Source organism: Lathamus discolor, chromosome 9, assembly GCF_037157495.1.
Source record: "Lathamus discolor isolate bLatDis1 chromosome 9, bLatDis1.hap1, whole genome shotgun sequence".
Taxonomy (NCBI): Eukaryota; Metazoa; Chordata; class Aves; order Psittaciformes; family Psittacidae; genus Lathamus; species Lathamus discolor.
Window position 1 is genome coordinate 13746560 of NC_088892.1, and position 18500 is coordinate 13765059.

At 37.0% G+C, this 18500-nt stretch overlaps 1 protein-coding gene across 1 annotated transcript in view; it reads right to left on the reverse strand.

Annotated features, from left to right (window-relative positions):
• CUL4B (cullin 4B) overlaps positions 1–18500 on the reverse strand; it is a 25925-nt gene continuing 7425 nt past the window's right edge. Inside the window, exons 4-21 of the mRNA XM_065689879.1 lie at positions 17071–17174; positions 16096–16165; positions 15531–15604; positions 14372–14534; positions 14182–14271; positions 13813–13895; positions 12658–12725; positions 11487–11605; positions 10477–10669; positions 9290–9394; positions 8942–9052; positions 8113–8198; positions 7226–7333; positions 6858–6971; positions 5795–5900; positions 5547–5719; positions 4867–5019; positions 1–3597 (exon numbers count right to left, since the gene is read on the reverse strand). Coding sequence (XP_065545951.1) covers positions 3502–3597; positions 4867–5019; positions 5547–5719; positions 5795–5900; positions 6858–6971; positions 7226–7333; positions 8113–8198; positions 8942–9052; positions 9290–9394; positions 10477–10669; positions 11487–11605; positions 12658–12725; positions 13813–13895; positions 14182–14271; positions 14372–14534; positions 15531–15604; positions 16096–16165; positions 17071–17174 — 2016 coding nt within the window. The 3' untranslated portion in view covers positions 1–3501. The remainder of the gene's footprint in view (positions 3598–4866; positions 5020–5546; positions 5720–5794; positions 5901–6857; positions 6972–7225; positions 7334–8112; positions 8199–8941; positions 9053–9289; positions 9395–10476; positions 10670–11486; positions 11606–12657; positions 12726–13812; positions 13896–14181; positions 14272–14371; positions 14535–15530; positions 15605–16095; positions 16166–17070; positions 17175–18500) is intronic.

The following is an 18500-nucleotide window of genomic DNA, read 5'->3' on the forward strand; positions in this document are numbered from 1 at the left end:
TTTATCAACACAAAACTGTTTTAATATTTATTAAATGACACAAAATACCTAGATAACAGACTCACTCTCTGAAAGGACATGTATTTACATTATTTACCAACTTAAGAAAGACTCTCTGTACCCATATCAGACTTATGAAACATAAAAAAGGTTTTGCTGCTCTTTGCATCGAAGGATGCAATGGTGATACATGCCCCGTTTGCAAGTCTGCATGAACTATAACTTTTTGATGCAGCGAAAAAGCACAATTTCATATCCTGGTAGCCGAGGGAAGAGGCTTCTGAAAAGTAACAGGGTTAGTTTTCTCCCCCACTCCAGACACGCTCTGAAGAACTGTTATACAAAAAGTATATTACATTTTTGAATGCTGCTGTACTCTTACAATTTTAGTGTAACGTTTCAAAGAAAATATTCTTCCTACTATATGAAATCACTAAAAAAAGTGGTATTTGAACATTTCTTTAGATGCACTTTTTTTTCTCTTTTTTTTTTTTTTTAAAAGAAAGCATTGGGCAAATGATATGTCTGGGAAAAACTGAGAGGCTGAAAAAAAACCAAACCAACCCCAAAAAAGAGCAGAGACCAAAATTCAAAGAACAGCTAAAGCAACGCAACAGTTTGCTTCGGTTTGGGGGATTTTTATTAACTATTTACTTTGGCACCTTTGTGTAAACTATAGAACAAAACAACACTTACAACACATTTGCAATTACAGCATTTAAACAAAATGGTCACTTTTTAAACCAGCCAAGACAAAAAAATAGTCCATTTATGGGTATAAAGATTAAAAAACCTAAAATATATATTTCTAAGAATAAACTGCAATTTCTTATGAACAAGGTGCTATAAACTGCATGCAAGAGTCAAGATTAAAAATGTGTGGCCAAACAGACAAGCTGTGTTCTAGCCAGATGAGCTGTGGTCCAAGCCCACTTTCATTTTTCTTACAGAGATATATATGGCTCAATAGGCAGGCACATGATCCCAGCAAGAAGTTGCAGAGTTGTACGGCTGGACAGTAAATCTTGGCTGCAGCTTTGTCATTAACCAGGAATGAGCGATTCCTTAGCAGAGAAGATGAACAAGTTCTTGGGGAAACCCCATGCAGATACAAGGAGAAGACTTCTCCCCTCCCTCGCTCACCTCTTCTCTTGGCCTAGCCAGGGCTCTCAAAGTCCGTTCTTTGGGTTGCTTTAACTAGATTGCCGCTTAGGGTCTGCCTCAGACTGTGGAACTCTGATGAGATTTGAGGACACTTTCTATGTAATATTTTCTGTGTTTAACTTACTGAAATGGATGGGATAAAAAATAATAAACCTTCAGACCTTTCTGGTTAGGTTGACTGATTGCAACACACTTGTCTAATGAGGGAGGAGTTTACCAAAATAGGTATTTTAAACATGTAGTGGTGTTAGATTTATATGCTACAACAGACTGAATGGAACCACTTCAATACTGTTACTCATCATTTCCTGTCTCCCAAAGAGTTAAGTTTTATGCTCCTTCTCAAAAACACCTTTTTAAAAGGAATCTTTTATTGGCTAAAGATACAAAACACATACAACAAAAAAGAACACTGAATGCAAAATACAGAATGTTCTGGGGAGCTGTTCTTTCCTCCCCAGTGGATCTCTATCTGAACTAATACTTAAAGATTTGCAGGAGCAGTCTTCAAGTTTCTTACCAGATAACTCTACTGTTAGTATTCTTGCAGAGGCAAGGGTGGTCCTGGATGTTTACCAGTGGTTATGCTGCAATAGTGTCAAAGGATAAGGTAGATTTTCTGCAGATCACAAAGAGCTGTATGACAGTTAGTAGAAGGTGACAGCAAATAATTTAGTAGGAGGAAAAAAAACCATCTGCATCATCTGTCAGCTGAGGGCTGCATATAAAAGAGCTTGAGAGAAAACACAGCTGGGGGAAATATGGAATTAAACAGTAAATCAAAAAAGCAATAGGGATGGGATGTGTCAGATACAAAATACACACACATACACACACTCACCCCCTCTCACACATGCACACCCCTGAATGTGGAATCACAGTGATAGAAGTTATAGATCATAGAGAGCTAAGTTACACTGCCACTAAACAAAAGTAACATCTTGCTTCCAAGAAATATCTGGTATTCCCCAGGACTATCAGTGCCTGAAAGAGGATGAGGTTTTTCATTGTGCTCTGCAACACAGCTGATGGTAGGTCTAAAGCCTGCTGGGTAAGGAAGAACTGTTACATGGAGGAGTTACCTTTTCTGCTGACACTCCCTCCCCCCCTATATTCCTGGCACATGCTGCTATAGCAATAAAAATAATGCATCTTGTTGAAACAAAGCTCTACATTCAAGTGACTTAATCTCCCATGTCTTATAAAGATGCAAAGAATGCTCTCTGGTCATCTAAGAAAATATATTTTAGATGCCTTACAGCAATACTTAACTTTATATATGAGAGGTAGGCTTCTGGGTTCTAGGAGGCCTGCCACATCTAGGGCTGAGTTCTTAAAGCTTTAAGTTAAAGCAATCCAAAGCAGGGCAGACTTCAGAAGAGCTGCCCTGTCTAAACCTTGAGGTTAGTTCAAGTTTAGAACGTTGCAAAGCAAAACAAGTATTAAAATCCATTTGCAATTTTTGTTCTTACAGCTTTACCACAAGAACAGCGTGGCTTTTCATAGATACCTGCAAATAGATCTGCTTTTCTAGAGTATTGCTGCCAAGAGGTGAAGGCCTCCTACCCATGACTAGTAAAAACTGTCACTTTTTCCATTATGGCTGTTTTATGCTTAAAATTCCCAAAGGTGAACACTAAGTCTTATAGGCAAGCCATATAAATCTAATCTGAACTTGTTTTGTTGTAGCAGTTCTTCAAGAATGGTGTTTGTTTATATACAGTATATATGCCCACACTGCAAACTTTATACATTGTTTTATATTGGTACCATTTTGTCCTAATTATGACCAAGAATATTTTCCATTAGATCAGCAATAAGCATAGCTTGGCTTATTCCCCATTTTCCCTCCCTCAAGGGAAAAACCCAAGTGTGGGCATCAACCAAACCAATGGTATGTTACTAACTGAAATGCATTCTGTACAGTAAATTAAAAGTTTGCATGCAGTTTAAGCATTTTAAAGGCTATTTTCTTAAATTAACCTCCTGTTTCCTTTTAAAGGTGTGAAAGACATCTGTCATATATCAAGGGACTCCTCTTCAGACCCAGAGACAAATGGAATCACAAAGACCAGGTACTTTCTTTCAGCTTTCTGCACATCTGACTAAATAACATGCAAAGAGTTCAACAGCATTCTTCTTAAAATGTAAATAGTACTCTTTAAATGGGCATGTTAACCACTGAAAGAAGTCCACTCTACTATACTTTTCCATTACACTGCTTTCATTCAATCATCGGTAGTATAAAAAGTCAATTAACGGGATCAACAGGCTAGTTTATCCACTGGCAACTGTGTATGACACCAAGTGTGCAGTAAAACAAAGGCCAACATATGTTTATGCAATATAGTTGTACTGGTTGGGGTTTTCTTTATCTCTTTCCATGTAGTCCCTGTCAATTAAGGATTCTATTCTCTTCTTAAGGTCAGCAGGCTGTAAAATAAAGCAGATGTCAGCATTATTACTTTGCAGTCAGTATTTCTCAGTTCTTTCTTTCTACTTAAGCCCAATATCCTTCCTATTTAAGATGGGTGAGGAAACAGAAATTACAGTTGGGAAAAAAAACCACCCTTAAAACATCAAAGCTTCTAAAGTCTGCAATGGATAATTGAAGAGAAAGTAACCACATTAGCTTGTCACGTGCAGCTAAGCATAAACTTTTTATAGCAGGTAAAGATATTTATTGCTGTTTAAACTGAACTCTAAAGGGCTGCAATTCATGCACTATGTACCAAAATGTTTCTATTTCTGACTTTTACCTGGTAAAAATGGTACCAGTTTCAATTTATCTTGATGTGAGTTTTACAACGGTTTTGGTGCCCTATGAATTCGATGGGTGAAGGACTTCATAACGATGCCTCATGACAGAGTCAGAGAGTGCATTTAAATCTTTTATAACCCTGCAAAGCCCAACTGCAGTTTATGCAATACATACAGCGCTGCAGGGACAAACCTGCAGAATGAGATGACAGTACTTTTTATCTTGCATTCCCATTGATAGGAAGCACTGTATATTTGAACTCAAAAGAGATGCATCACTGTATTTGAAAATCCATTTCTATTTGTACACAATAGGCTATGAATTTCATCTTGGAACTGTGGGCTTCATTAGCTTTGAGACATTTACCAGTATCTAATTTTCATTCCATCTATATGTGCATGTATATATATTAACCAATGTCTGGAAAATGCACTGAACATTTACTGGTTCCTAATTTATTAACATGTGTCAACCAAATTAAGAATCAAAACCAAGTGTTCAAGGCCAAGTTGGACAGGGCTTTGAGAAACCTGGTCTAGTGGGAGTTGGACCTAGATGAGCTTTAAGGTCCCTTCCAACAAAAAACATTCTATGATGCTATGAATTCTGCATTACATATCTGAATCATTTTCTCCTTGTCCCCAAGAATGCATTGCCAGAACATTTCAATACAAGAACAAGGAGAGCTAGCTTCACAGTTATTACCAACACACTCTGCTTCTAGAAGCCTTTGGTAATAGGTTTTATTAACTTACTAAAAGCCTGAGGTAATTTTCAGACAAGCGAATGCAGCTGGCACTTTAGGAAGTCTGAAAGCGAGTATTTGTCCTTCCCAGTAGGAAGGAGATGCATGTTTTGATCAGAAGCACTGTTCAACTAAAGACAGCCAGGGAATACAAAAAGTTGTAAAGGTTTTAGAAGAATAAAAATCAGTACTACACCTTTACTGGGAATTTAAGCTGGTTGTAGACCTCCGACACAAGCAGGTTATGACTCAGTGTCTTGCGCATCTTCATGATTCGTACGATTGCAGCATCAATCTGATATTGCCTGTCCTGGAAAACTCTCTCTGTAGTGCTTGCCTGTTCCTCCACCTGAAGGATCCATTTAGAAAAGTTTTAAAGGAAGCACTAGAACTGTCAAAACTATTCTTCATAGATTTAAGACTGTAAAATGTCTGTTGTCAAATATCTGACAGAAATTCTTTTAAAATATGAAGACTGTCTGTTAAAAAAAAAAAAAAGGCACTTTTACAAGGAATTAAAATCTTTGCACAGGTTTTACACTGGATGGCTGACAGGGAAAATTCACTGCGATCTTGTTTCTATGTTCACAAATCAGTCAGTAAAGCTCCAGGGAATGATCAGGGGTGAAAAGAACATTCACTAATTTGAACATTCCTTTAACAACCGTATTAGAGACATCACTGATGTCTACATTGGTATGGAAGTACACATTTAAATAAGCAACAGTAGACACGTGCTATCATCCAAATGATGTGTAATTTACAAAGATATCAGCATGTATATTACAACCAAGAGGAAAAAGAAGTGTGTAAATGGGCAGGCAATAAGATACTTAACCCAAGGATCTAAACCCCAGAGGATTAAAATGAATATACCGTTTCTTTCATCTGAATTTGGTTGATCTTTATCCTGAAGAGCTTATGTCTGAAATCATCATTACATGTGAATTTATCACCATCTTCTACATCTTTGCCTTTGGGGCTTTTAGTCAGTACTCTGGCTTTGCCACAAGCCAGAGATTGAAGTGTCCTTCTCAGCTCTCCGTCCTCTAAAGCAGAAACAAGTTGTTTAGGTTTTTTTAAGAAAGAATGCTTGGAAGTAGTCAGCTGTTTTCAATACCAACCTATCCCAGTGGCTTGTTTTATCTCCTCTAAACTGAACTCCTCTCCTTCATTAAACATGAGCAGCACCAGTGTCTGGAACAAGGAGACCTGAAGTTCTTTTTTTCCCTGTCACAAAGGAAATTAACAGGCATCACTAGGCTGGTTTTAATTTTTAATTCTTTGGGGGTGGGAGGGGAAGGGAAAACAGTGGTAACAATGACACAGACACTCTTGCATGTCAATTATTTCACTTAAAGGATGTGATTTAGTTTTTCATATTCTCAAATGGATAAAGAGCTACTGGTCACCTTATATTACTATGAAATATAGAATAAGCTAGAGATCAGACAGACTATCCAGTGACAACACTCACCCAAGACATGCACCAACTTACTCAAGGCAAATCACAAAGCAGTGAGTGCTTAAAATTACAGTTTGAAAGACCTTTAAATCAACATGCAACACAAACATTAGTTTTAAGAAATACAACTATAGAATCTTTAAAATAACTAAGTTTGATCATATTTGTTTTACCATTAACATTTTAATAAACACCAGAACTGGTAAGCATTCCTACTCCAAGATTAATTTTCTTGAAATATATCTGTGCCCATAAAGAAATGCTGAAGGGGAGTAACTAGCAGCCCTCTGCAAACAGTTGTGTTCTGGTACAATCCAAAACTTTTCTCTGTTTCAGTAGTGAAAAGCTTACTGTAAAGATACTTGATGCTGTCAGTCGAATCATCTGTGGAACGCAGCCTCCTCCTTTTTCTTCTCCCCAGTACAAAAATTAGTGCTATCCTTAATATGCAACTACACCCACTGGCTATTTTCCCCAACCAGTAACCAACAGCCTTCCCCTCATTGATAAGAAATCAGATCTGTCTTAGACCTTAATACATCCATCCCAGAAACTACCAACTCCAGAAGTGATAGCAAAAGGTCGTAAGTTAAAAGTAATTGCAAAAACAGTGCTAAGTTTTCTATCATGGCACAGAAAAACCTTCCAAATATATCCCTAATTTACAATCCATACTCTGAATTGGCAAAGCAGCAGGAATAAGAGAAAGAAAACACACTCACCTCTTTAAATTCTGCTTTTAGTACACAGTGTCCTAATGTTGACTGCCACTGAAGTTTCCTACCGCTGTGTTTTCCTAAATAAAAGGTCTTGAAAATCTCCTGAAGTTTTACCATCTAAAGAAAGAAAAAACCCAAAACACTAGAACACAATTTCTACTTTAAAATAATCCTTCCCTCTGCAATCATATGAGGCATAAGCGAAGGCTCAGAAAGATAAAGGGAATTGCAAAAAAAGAAAAACTATTTAAAGAAGACACTTCTGCGCTTCTTTCTAGAGAACACATGCATATTTCAAACCCAGCTGCAGCTGACATCAAGATGCATTACTGATAGGCTGATAGGTGGTATAATATGTCTGTATTCATTACCTCAGGGGGCAAATGGACCTCCATAGGCACATAGGTTGGCCAGTAACCCATAGTCAGAATATTCACTGTCAGTTCAATGTTGCCAGGGACATTCTGATTTTGCATATACTGCAGAAAGAAACAAAATAAACTGAAATAATTCAATGCTTATTAAACGTATTTCAGGTAGAACTGAGTTAGAGCACAGAAGAGAAGTAACCTTATGATGTCTTTGCTGTACAAACTGCAAGTTACATACAGAAAAATAAGATTAAGAAAAAGCACTTTTCTGAAGTTCTAAAGGCACTTCCATACAGAAAGAAAACAGCAAAACAAGTGTTTTAGTAGGCTGATGTGAAGATGAACCTAGGTATGTGTGAATGGATGAAAGAATGTTAAAATTTGCTTGTAATCAAAACATTACAGAACCAAACTTACTAGCCAGTTCACCAGATATAGTGGTGTATAAAATGTTTTGTAAGGTTACAGTTCTTTTATTACTGCTGGTGATTTGGAGGTGTGTGGGTGTTTATTTATCTTTTATAAGAAACTTCTGGTATCAAGTTTTTTGCTTCATTGTTCTGGAAAACCATTAATAAATGCAGTAAAACATTAAAAAGCACAGGCAGCACAGAATTAAGAAATAGATTCTGACTGATTTTCAGTAGAGACTGTTTTCCCAGTTAGGCTTTTGTCCACTGCTTTCAAAAGCTATCACCTACAAAGTCCTTTTCTCTTTAGTGTAAGAACATTACAGGCAATGGGAATAATTTGAAAGAAGTTTAACTTAATTGCAATAGAAATGTACACAACTGAGGACACCCTGTATGCTCTCATTAGGCTTTCTGAGAATAGCTAATTCAAAAAGCAAGTAAATGAAGGCGCCATGGCAGGCTTTCCCACAGTACCTGTTTAAACTGAATCATTATGTCTTTTGAAAGCTCCATATCTTTAAACATTCCTTCAAGTTTGCTGGTGAAAGCAGCTCCACATTCTATAAAAGAGAAAATTTAAATCTTAAGAATTAGTCTTTATTTTCAACACCACAGAGTAGCTATTCTAAGTATCAGAATGTACTTTGAAGCAAGACTACCTATTTCAGCATATGTTCTTTACCTAAAGTCCTGGATTCTAATTAAGATACAGAACAAGGTTATAAACAAAGAGGGAAATGCTTTAATGTGGCAGCTATTTTGCAACCCAATTTTCTTCCACATGGACATGATGGGTCATCCTAGGACTCCACCTGCAACCTGTCACTTAAACAACAGTTCTGATCCTTACCAGCTGCCTGCCAAACTGTCTCTTAGAATAAGATCAAGTTCTAAAAATCTTACTCTCACCACCCAGAGACTCCATCCTACGAAACAATGAAGACCAGGCTAGAAGACTGGTAGCTGGCAGCTTGATGTTTCAAGTCCTTACACAGAATGAGTAACAAGCAGAAGTCATCGAGTTCTCTGAGCACGTAACTGACTTACTCAGCAGGGAAGCTCAGCTCTGTCCCACAGGCCAAGATACACTGTGCACTTTAAGCTCCTGACTTTTGACTATTGCTGCTATAATTACAAAACTAAAAGCAAATGAGTCTCTCTCAAAATCCACCAGTCATTCAAGATTTGCACACCAGCTTTTTGCCCTCATGTAAAAGGGAATTACTAACAGCATTTCTAGGAAAGCCTGTTTTTAGAAGACGACTATTTTTAAAAGCAAGCTGATAGACAGACAGACATTTACCATGTTTGAGTTTGGAAAGCATGGATTTTTCAGCATCCACTGATGCACTCTTCCCAACTAATAGTCTCTTTGCTAGATCTTTTTTATAAAAGGCCTCAAAGACATCTTTTCCTGTAAAAGATGAGATTTGACAGTGATCACAAATCGTTTGTTTTATACAAACCTTACTTAGCCCCAGTTCAAAGCTCAGTAAAGCTAAGAGGAGCCCTACACAGCGCTATACAAGCAAACTGTGTCTACAGAGACTGACCACTTGAAAATGCAGACTGACTGCAAAAAATATTTCAAAAATACCTTTATGTTACTGGTTAAACAACTCTACCCCCACAAAAAAACCCCACAACTTACCATATATGAATCTAAATATGATCATAATTTTATCCAGCATTTTTTCAAGTTCTTCATCAGTAGCTTCTTTGTTGCCTGCACGAAGCTTTGAATCTACATATTTAGCTAAAAGTATTGAGGAATAGAAAGTTTAACAAATGCTGAGTATCATAATGGAACAATGATTTATTTTGTCTACATCTAATATTGTAAAATCTTTTGGAAAGGTAAATGATCCTGAAATCACCTTCAAATCAGTTTCATTGCAGCTAGCTTGATATATTTAATAGAGGCTATAAAGTTCTAAAAACATTACAGCCTAATCTCTTTTTTCAGATAAGCAATTACTCTATCATAACTTTATCAGCATACATAATGTTAAAAAAAGATTCCTCTGCATATAAAAAAAATGTCCTGGTCCATATTATGATTTCAAAGCAAAAGGTCACCACTGGTATAGGCTGACAGAGCTATAATAGAAGCAAAAAGATCAGAATTAAAATATGTAAACCAGTTACTTAAATGCGGAATTTCTCTAGCAGATTACTGTTTGGTTTAATTTCAGATGGTCTGGTAAGCACATTATAGTTAGTGAATTAATTTTGAAAAGGGAGGGCAGAAAGCATTACCCCACAAGCCTAACAGCACAACAGACTGCAAGGCAGTTATTATTCACTGTGTGGGGAAACCATGAAGGTATTCAAAGTGCAGACAGCCAAGCCTGTAATGCACACATCTGTAAACATCGTTCTCTGCAAACAGAGGCTCTGTCCCTGTAACATGAGGTAAAGGTCATCCTCATCCTTCTTCACTTTTATGTATTAAAACACAGCTATGTAGAGTCCCTCATAGCTCTGTACACATGTGCTGGTAGCACAGTTATGTAAGCTTCTGAAAAAGCCAAATTACTAGCAGTATGCTTATATCTGGACACCAGTCAATTGCTGGAATGCCCAAATTCTAATGTTCTTCACTTTTCTATAGCCTAGTCAGTGAACTGCTGAACAGAGCTTGTTCTTAATGTTTAATGCTATTCTATGAAATGGTTCACTTGCATAACAAGGCACAGTAGTTCCCCAGTTTGACAATGCACTGTGCATCATGTCTTTAACACGCAACTCCATCATATCCCATCTGTAAGCTGCATCAGCAACTCTCTCTTGTCCCCCACCCAAATTCTCACATGGAGAGAAACTGAAGAAAAATACCTATGAGTTCAGCTGGCTTATTTGGTCTTTTGTTAATGAATGTTTCAAAGGCTTCTTTCATGGCATTTACAAACTTCTCATTCTTGAGAAAGCAGACATCAATAATATGGTCAACTTTGTCTTTAAAATCAAGTAGTTCTTGGACCATGGTTTTGTCTTTTTCTGGATTAATTACTATGGTGCTACCAAATGCCTGCAAAATAAAACATATCTTTCAATTAGCCTGAACAATGAATTTAAATTACAAGACTTTTAAAAGCCTAAATTATCTTTGTAATGTCTTGTTTCTGGTATTCATATTAGTTCCACTAGCACAACGTAAGTAGTTTATTTACTTTATAATCATTCCTAGACCTTGTATGTTGATTCAAACCCGATCTATGAATAAGTGAGCAGATTCAGAACTGCCTGAACAAATAAACTCAAGCATGATAAAAGTAACATACCATTTTTAAACATCTCTATCCTCAGGTTTCACACAGCTAAAGCTCCCACTAAACTCAGTTTTAAGAGTACTGCTATGCTATTAGAGAGCCTTCCTTCACAACCACCATACTTTCTGTGACAACATTTCCACTGAGTAGTAAGATGAAATATCTGAAGTGATATTCAGGTGCTTTTTGAACTTAAAATGGTTGGTAACTTAAGCTACCACTCATTCTACCAAGAAATTTTACCAGGGAGAAGACAGAAACATTCTGCCATTACCAAAATATCTATGGGAGAAATACAGTTGTCCCCCCAACTAATTATAGGCCATGTAAAACCTCCAAATTTATTTGGAGTTCAGTAGCGCAACTGAATGTTCAGTATTTTCTTCAACAGGGCTAGAGCAGTTACTGTACTTTTCCTAGTACAGTTTCAAAAGCTGCTCATTAAATATATGTTTATAAGCAAGTAGTCTTTGCTTCTTAGTAAAATGCAATAGTTCATCAAGATGACTAAAGGATCTGTGTATAAACGCCATTGAGACAGTAGTGGTGTCTCTTGCAGGGTTCTAGGAACAGTACCTTTATGTACTCAATCCAGTGTTGCAAGAGAACCTGTACTCCGCCTCTCACACGGCTGAACAACTGATACAGAAGAGACAAGTCCTGAATCCGGTTTTCATCAAGAAGGTGGTTTAAACCTGCACATGAGAGAATTTCAGTACAAGTGAAAACCAGAGTAATTCAAAGAAAGTGCAGCATATTATTACAGAAGGGGCCTCTTCAAAGCTATTTTTTTTTTAATCAAGCAATTAGTGGTTTTCTTTTGGTTTTAGCTACCTAACTGCACTGTGTATCTTAGGCTACAGGTACTTTACATACACAATGCCTTTGCTTACTTCTGCTTTATTATCCCTAAAGATTTGAAACTTTTACACTACTGATCTGTAGGAAAAGTTCCTTGGAAAGACAGAGCTCTGAGTCTCAATTCCAGCTGTAAAATAGATTTTACAGATATTTGAAGGCAAGCAGCTTCAAGAAATAGCTTCATCTTACACTTTTTAAGATTTGGGAAGAGAAGGCCTGATGCTCCACAGCAAGGTTCTAACAAAGTAGCCAGATAAACATTGCAAACTTGATATTCCTCTCAATAAAGAGTTTGTTACAAACTTGCAGAAGATGCTCACAAACCTGTTTCATCCATAATCCGTCTAGTAAGGACTTTATATTCTTTTATTATTCAACCTTTCCTGCACCCATATCCATTTCCAGACTATCCCTCAGTGCAATAGAGGGTCACCTGACTCCACAGACTATTGTAGAACAGAGGCAACATACTTCATGGCTCAAACGGTATTAAATTTTTAGAAAAAGCTGCTTTTGGTAAGCAGCAAGTAATCAAATGTTTCCCCACCATCATCTGAAGGCTACTCCTTTATCTCTGAGTCTTCAAGATGCTATTTAACACGCTGAAATCAAGAATTCCCTGTTACAATTTTTCTTTTGCTTTGCTGCGTATCTGAATACAGCACTCTCTCTCCTTTCTTCTGACAAGGAAAATGGTTATTTGCCCTCTTGCAAAATGGTCAGTGCTATTTCATGAACTGAAAAGTTCATGAGTAGCAAAGAGCATTAAAGAATGGCACAGCTTGTGTCTTCCCGCAGCACCTGGATCTGCCACTTTATTTTTCAGCACAGGAATTGAAAGCCCCAAAGCAGTAATTAGAAACGTTCTATAAAGAAGAAAGATTACCTTTCTGAAGAATGGCTGTTAAATGTTCACCTAGAAGCTGCTTTTCTACTGTAGCAATTAGCGGCTTCCTAAAGAAAAAACATTTACAGTTATTTTTCCTTTTTCCGTTACTGACATTTTTAAATCCTATTTTTGAGATTATGTTAACTACACTTGTCATTGGGAGTGCTCTATTTATCTGTGGCCAAGGACCTAAAATGATTATACACATATTTATTCTTTTTCCTCCCCAGTAAGCAATGTTTTTTTCTCTTTGCTGACTGGCTGTTTAGTTCACACAATAAGCCTGTTGTATGTGACCTCTACAGAGCTGGACAGTGATTCCACCAGTGAAGAAACTGGGCAAAAGTCTGACAAAGAATTTATCATCTCCTGTTCTGTGGGAGGAGACTCATGTCTTGGGAGACAAACCAAGGGGGAAAAAACCCTCATGAGTCAAGAAGTATTAAACCAGAATAGGGAATTGGCCACGAATAACAGTGTGGAAGAAGGAAGCCACCAAACAGGCCAAATGTTTTTGACAGCTGAAGGAGGAAGGAAACAAAAATGTATGAGAGGATCTTCTCAGAGAGATCCTCTGTGCCTGCTCTTTAAGCTACCACTACTTGCTCAAAGAGTTTTGTTCTATTAGTGACCTACATTTTCTGTCAGACACAACAGCTATGGCTTCATATTAGAGAACATTTCTCCTGTCCTATCAGTCATGACCTCTGCTTGACTGTGTTACAGGAAATCCTGTCTCTAAGTAGGAAGACTGAAGACTGACATTACTCAGTAATTTCCCAGCCTCCATAAATAACATGCAAATATTTTAATGTAAATATTCAGTCTTTAGCTTTAGAATTCTCTGTCCCAGGTCCTATCTTTTCCAGATAGGATGGTGCTCAATTAATTGCATTTCATCACGAAAGAGACCTTTGGACTGGGGGTGGCAGCCTGTTTTTTTCCAAGCAAATGACCAACAGCATTAATGTCAAAATAGAAGGAAAAGGATATTAGCTGTGTCAGCCAATACAGTGCTTCATTGTAAACAAGGAATTGTCGGAAGTGAGAAGCATTTGATGGTCAGTCAATAACTGAAATAAACTGTAGCTATTAGATGGCCCTCAACAGAAGAGCCAAATGGCTAATAATACGAAGCAAAACTGCACTTACTGTGTGCTCTGATCTAAATAAGTGATTATCCTGTCTGCTTCTTCTTCCAAGCGCTTGTTGACATGGTGAAGATATTCTGGAACCTGAAAATGCCAGAGTAGTTTTGTATGTTTAAAAAAAATAAATTAGAAATAAATCAAGGGGTGTGTGTGTGTGGGAAGACAGTACTGGTCTGACAGCAGCAGTTCTAAGCAGAAATCATTGGCATTGTGACTGAAGTCTGCATGCGAATTTCCTTTTCCAGAGTACTATAAAAAGATAAAGGTCACATTATTGCCCGGTATACTAGCTAACGCAGCAAAATAGATCCTTTTCCTGACAAATACTTGGTCATCAGACATAAAAAATATTGTTAAACATTCAAAATACCTCTCGTTCCTGCATAAGCCTCTGTCCCTCTGCTGCATACAGACGGTTAGTCTCTTCCAAGAATCTATGTTCGAAAGAGTCTTGATAAATCTAGGGAAACAACATGAGAGCAATGCAGAGTAAAACTTACTGAGCATTAAATAAGAATATGAGTGCTTTAGCAGTTTAAAAGTGAAACAAGTTTACTCACCTGTAAGTCAGAAAGCATGCTTAGAAGGCTTCGCAGTAAACTCCTATCAATAGCCTCACCATTTCTTTCCCTCTCAATCAAGAGAAGAATGCCATCAATAGTTTTGTTCTGAACTTTCTGATCACTGATTATATGAGTTCTGAACAATTCTAGACCCATATCCCTAGAAAGAAAATATTGTTCAATAAATTGCATAAGAATCAAGCCGAATATATATATAAAATTTTATCTGGATCAAATAGAGAAGCCAATAAATGCTAGCATTCTTCAAATTCTAATAATTCTTCCCCCCCGAATGACTCAAGACGCATAAACATTAAAGTAAGCTGTGACAAAGCATTAACAGTAAGATACAGATTTTAAAGACGAAAGCACATATTTTTCCCTAAATGACCACCTAACTTTCCAGTGTCTTTATTTCTGAGTTGGTTGACAGGATGATGGAAACTGAATGAACAGCACCCTTCACAAGAAAAGGATAATGTCACCCGAGGTCCCAATTCCATGGTTAAGGTGTTGGATAATTTTCTTTGTCCATCTCTTTCTAATCTCTAATTCTTAGGCATAGCTTAGAACTCAGTGATGTGAAAGTCAAGGATCTCTGCTTTGGGCATCCCAGTTAAAACCTGCCATTAATTTGTAACTGTGAGCTGGGACACTTTTAGGAAAAGCCAGAACCTGTATCCTCCATCTCCACTCTTTCAATCTCTGGCAAGGTAACGCAGGTAGTACCAAAGGCACTGTAGGGCATTTGCTAGTTATTAAAATAGTGGGGGGAGCAGCACAAAGGCTGAGTCCATAGGAGAGTAACTTCTTTTTATTCTAGGTAACTTCTTCCTTTTCAAAGTACTTAAAGAACTTTGAATACTGTGTACATTAAAGCCAGTAACTGGTTAACCCAAACCCTTGCACTTCAGTTGTTAAACATGCACTTTCCTTTAAGTGTACAAAAGGGAGGTTGATATCTACCTAGCTGAAATTTGCTATCACAGCTGTTCTAGAAGAATTCTGTAACTCAAGGCAAATAAAGTGATATCTCCCTTTGCAGCAGGCATGTACGCATTCACCATTTAACGTACAGGTCACTATAAGAAAATCAGCAGGATACATGTGATAATTTAAATATCCCCCCCAGTAATTTTCTTCTTTTTGCTCTTACCAAATAGATGGCAGCATTGAATTCTGAAGTACATAAGTTCGGTCCAAGAACAAAAAGATACTTCTAATCATAATCTATTATGAGAAAGAATAAAGAAACCCCACAATCATTTTACTCTTGAAACTGAAAAGCAACACAGATCATGCTCAACAACAACAAAAATACCCACTGACAAGTTTCAGGCAGTGCTTTCTTAGACACTGTTGATTTAAGATATTCTGCCAATCTCAGTGAGATGATGTGTGTGACATTTATCATCTTTCTCTAGCAAAGAATAGCTCCTTTTATGATAGGCATAAAAGGAGACAGGTCTGTATAGAAACACCAGTTAGGAGTTGGGGGTGTGTGGGTTAAAGATCAGACTAATGCGTCAAAAACCACACTACAGACAAGTATTTTCAAGGCTTGATTTCTGACAAACTAGATAGAGTTGTATTTCACCACAAAGCTTTATGTAAAATTAAAACAACAATTCAGAAGCACAATACATTTGTAAAAGAAAAAAGTTAAGCAAAACATACGCTGACTAGTAAACTGGTTTTCTTTAAAAAGACAACAAACTTACCATTTGTCTGCAGTGATCTTGCCAACATTTGTCTATTTTCTTTAGAAAAAGGACACTATCCAATGAATCCATGAAGAAATAATTAAGGAAATTATGATTAACAGGTAGCGTTAGCAATGAAATGAACCAACATTGTTATTTTTTTAAAGACACTTAACAGAGCACAACAACCTCACCTATTAAAAAAAAAAAAAAAAAGAGTTAACTTCATGCAACATATTTATTTTTAATGAGAGTCCTTGTGTTAATACTAAGAAATCAAAATGATTCAAATGTTTTAATAAAATAAGGATTGAAATACTTTCGAGTGCTTTGTCCAATCCTCCATCCCTGAGGAGTGGAACAAACATATATATCCCCACACCTCAATTACCAACAATTCATAACAGATTTAAGAGCCACCACTACATAGCTACTGTAACGTCAGCTCATGTTAAGAGATAACCTTAAGAGGTAAGTTTTGTCCTTGAAATTTAACTTTTACTCAGCTCATTACATAGTTTTGGTACTATTAATATCCACTTAATGGGATCTCAATCTGATGCAACTCAAAACTTTTGAAAACATTTTGATTCTCAGACTCTCTAACACTGTATGCTGCCAGACCACTAGCACTTATCAAAAAGAAAACAACTACTTATTGGAAGACTTTCCTGTTTACCTGAGCATGGCAAGTTCAACATATTATAAAGGCATGAGGTAATAAAGCCAATACAGTCTTTTTAAGCCTTGCTCTAAGTTTAATATCAGCTTTTGTGACAAGTTAAGCGTTCCAGAGATATCAATGAAACTTTCTCAGACTTTCTCACAGCTTACAGCCATAAAAGAACTAGTAGTGTTCTCTGAAGTCTCACAAAAAATAAAACCTGATCTAATTATGCAAGAACTAGGAATTCAGAACTAGTCAAAGAAATCCATCACCACAAACTGGCAGGTAAAAACGCTCTGGCTTGTCAACAGCTGAAAAAAGGATATTCTCTGAATTGGTGAATTTGTGCTTTAATGTGGTCTTCACAGATCTGTCTCAACTGTTTGTACAAGTTTGCAGAGATCTTGTAGGAGCAGAGATTTTCAACAGCCTGAAGTAAAGAGAAACAGATACTAAGAAATCTGTTTATATGATGCTTATATGTGGTTTTACAAGGAAACAGGAAAAAAACCCCAAACCAACCATGGAATTCTTCTGCTTCTCAATAAAAAATCTACCACTTTTTTATTATAATAGAGTCAAATGCTGCATGCAAACCACCAGGTATGGAAGTACAGTGGTAATAAGAGACAAAGGAAGGCCATGCCCTCAACAGCTTACAGTTGATTAATTTCAGTTGGAGTACTGATATCTCATAAGGAACTGCAGGGCTTGCATCTCTAAGAACATGTTTGTTAGTTTAGTATGTTCCAGCGGCTTGCTGGGTTTCATACTTCAAAGCAGACATTTAAGGTCTTAATTTTATTAACTGCTGTGCTCTGCAAGTCACACTGATACTAGTAGAAAAGCACTACCAGTGTTAATTCGTTTTGCAGTTCTCTCCTTGATTAAGCTTCCCTCATCCCCAAAGTACATATAAATAAAATATGTGTGTCTATATCTCCATCCATGAACCGTTGCCTGAATAAGTTGCTGTACTCCTGAACAATTTTTAAACTAAAAATTATTTTTGTAAAGGCTCATTTTTAGAACTACTACATTCCAGATGTGTGCCGTGACAAAGCTCAGATTTCTAGATCATACGTAAGTATTAGAAGATTTTCTTCTGTGCTTCACAGCGAGAAGTGAAAAGTAGTTTAATGGGGACCTGTCCTGGAGACTGCTCAAGCAAACAAGTATTCTTAATCCCTAAGTGTAACTCAAGACTTTTCCAAAATGAATACCAATTGCCCAGATTTGGAAAGCAACTTTAAATCTTTGCAGACTGATGAAAGACACAATATGCAATTATTCTGTAAAACACCTGTAGAAGCTAGAGAGAACAAGTATAATGGCTTTTGATTTTATCCATTTATTTTTATTTATTTATTTTTTTACGTAAAATACTTCAGTTACCAGTACAACCAGCTCACGGGAAGAAAAGAACTGAAAGCAACTGCAGGCAACCATGCAGGGACAGTATATTTTAGGCATATACAGTGCAGATCTACTCCATTACACTGAAGTCCCTCAGAGTACTTCCCAACAGTCCAAATAGGAGCCACCAGCAAACAGTAAGCAGCCATCACTAAAAGCATAGCAAGAATCAAACCAACTAAACAAGAAGTTCCTCAGTTTATCCTAGGATATCAGCCTCAGTATCAACAGTACACAACTTTCCAGAGCAAGTGCACTACAGCTAATACTGGCTCTAGGACAAGGAGGAGCCAAAAAACACTGACAAAAAACCCCTCCACAAAACCCAAAACCCTACAAC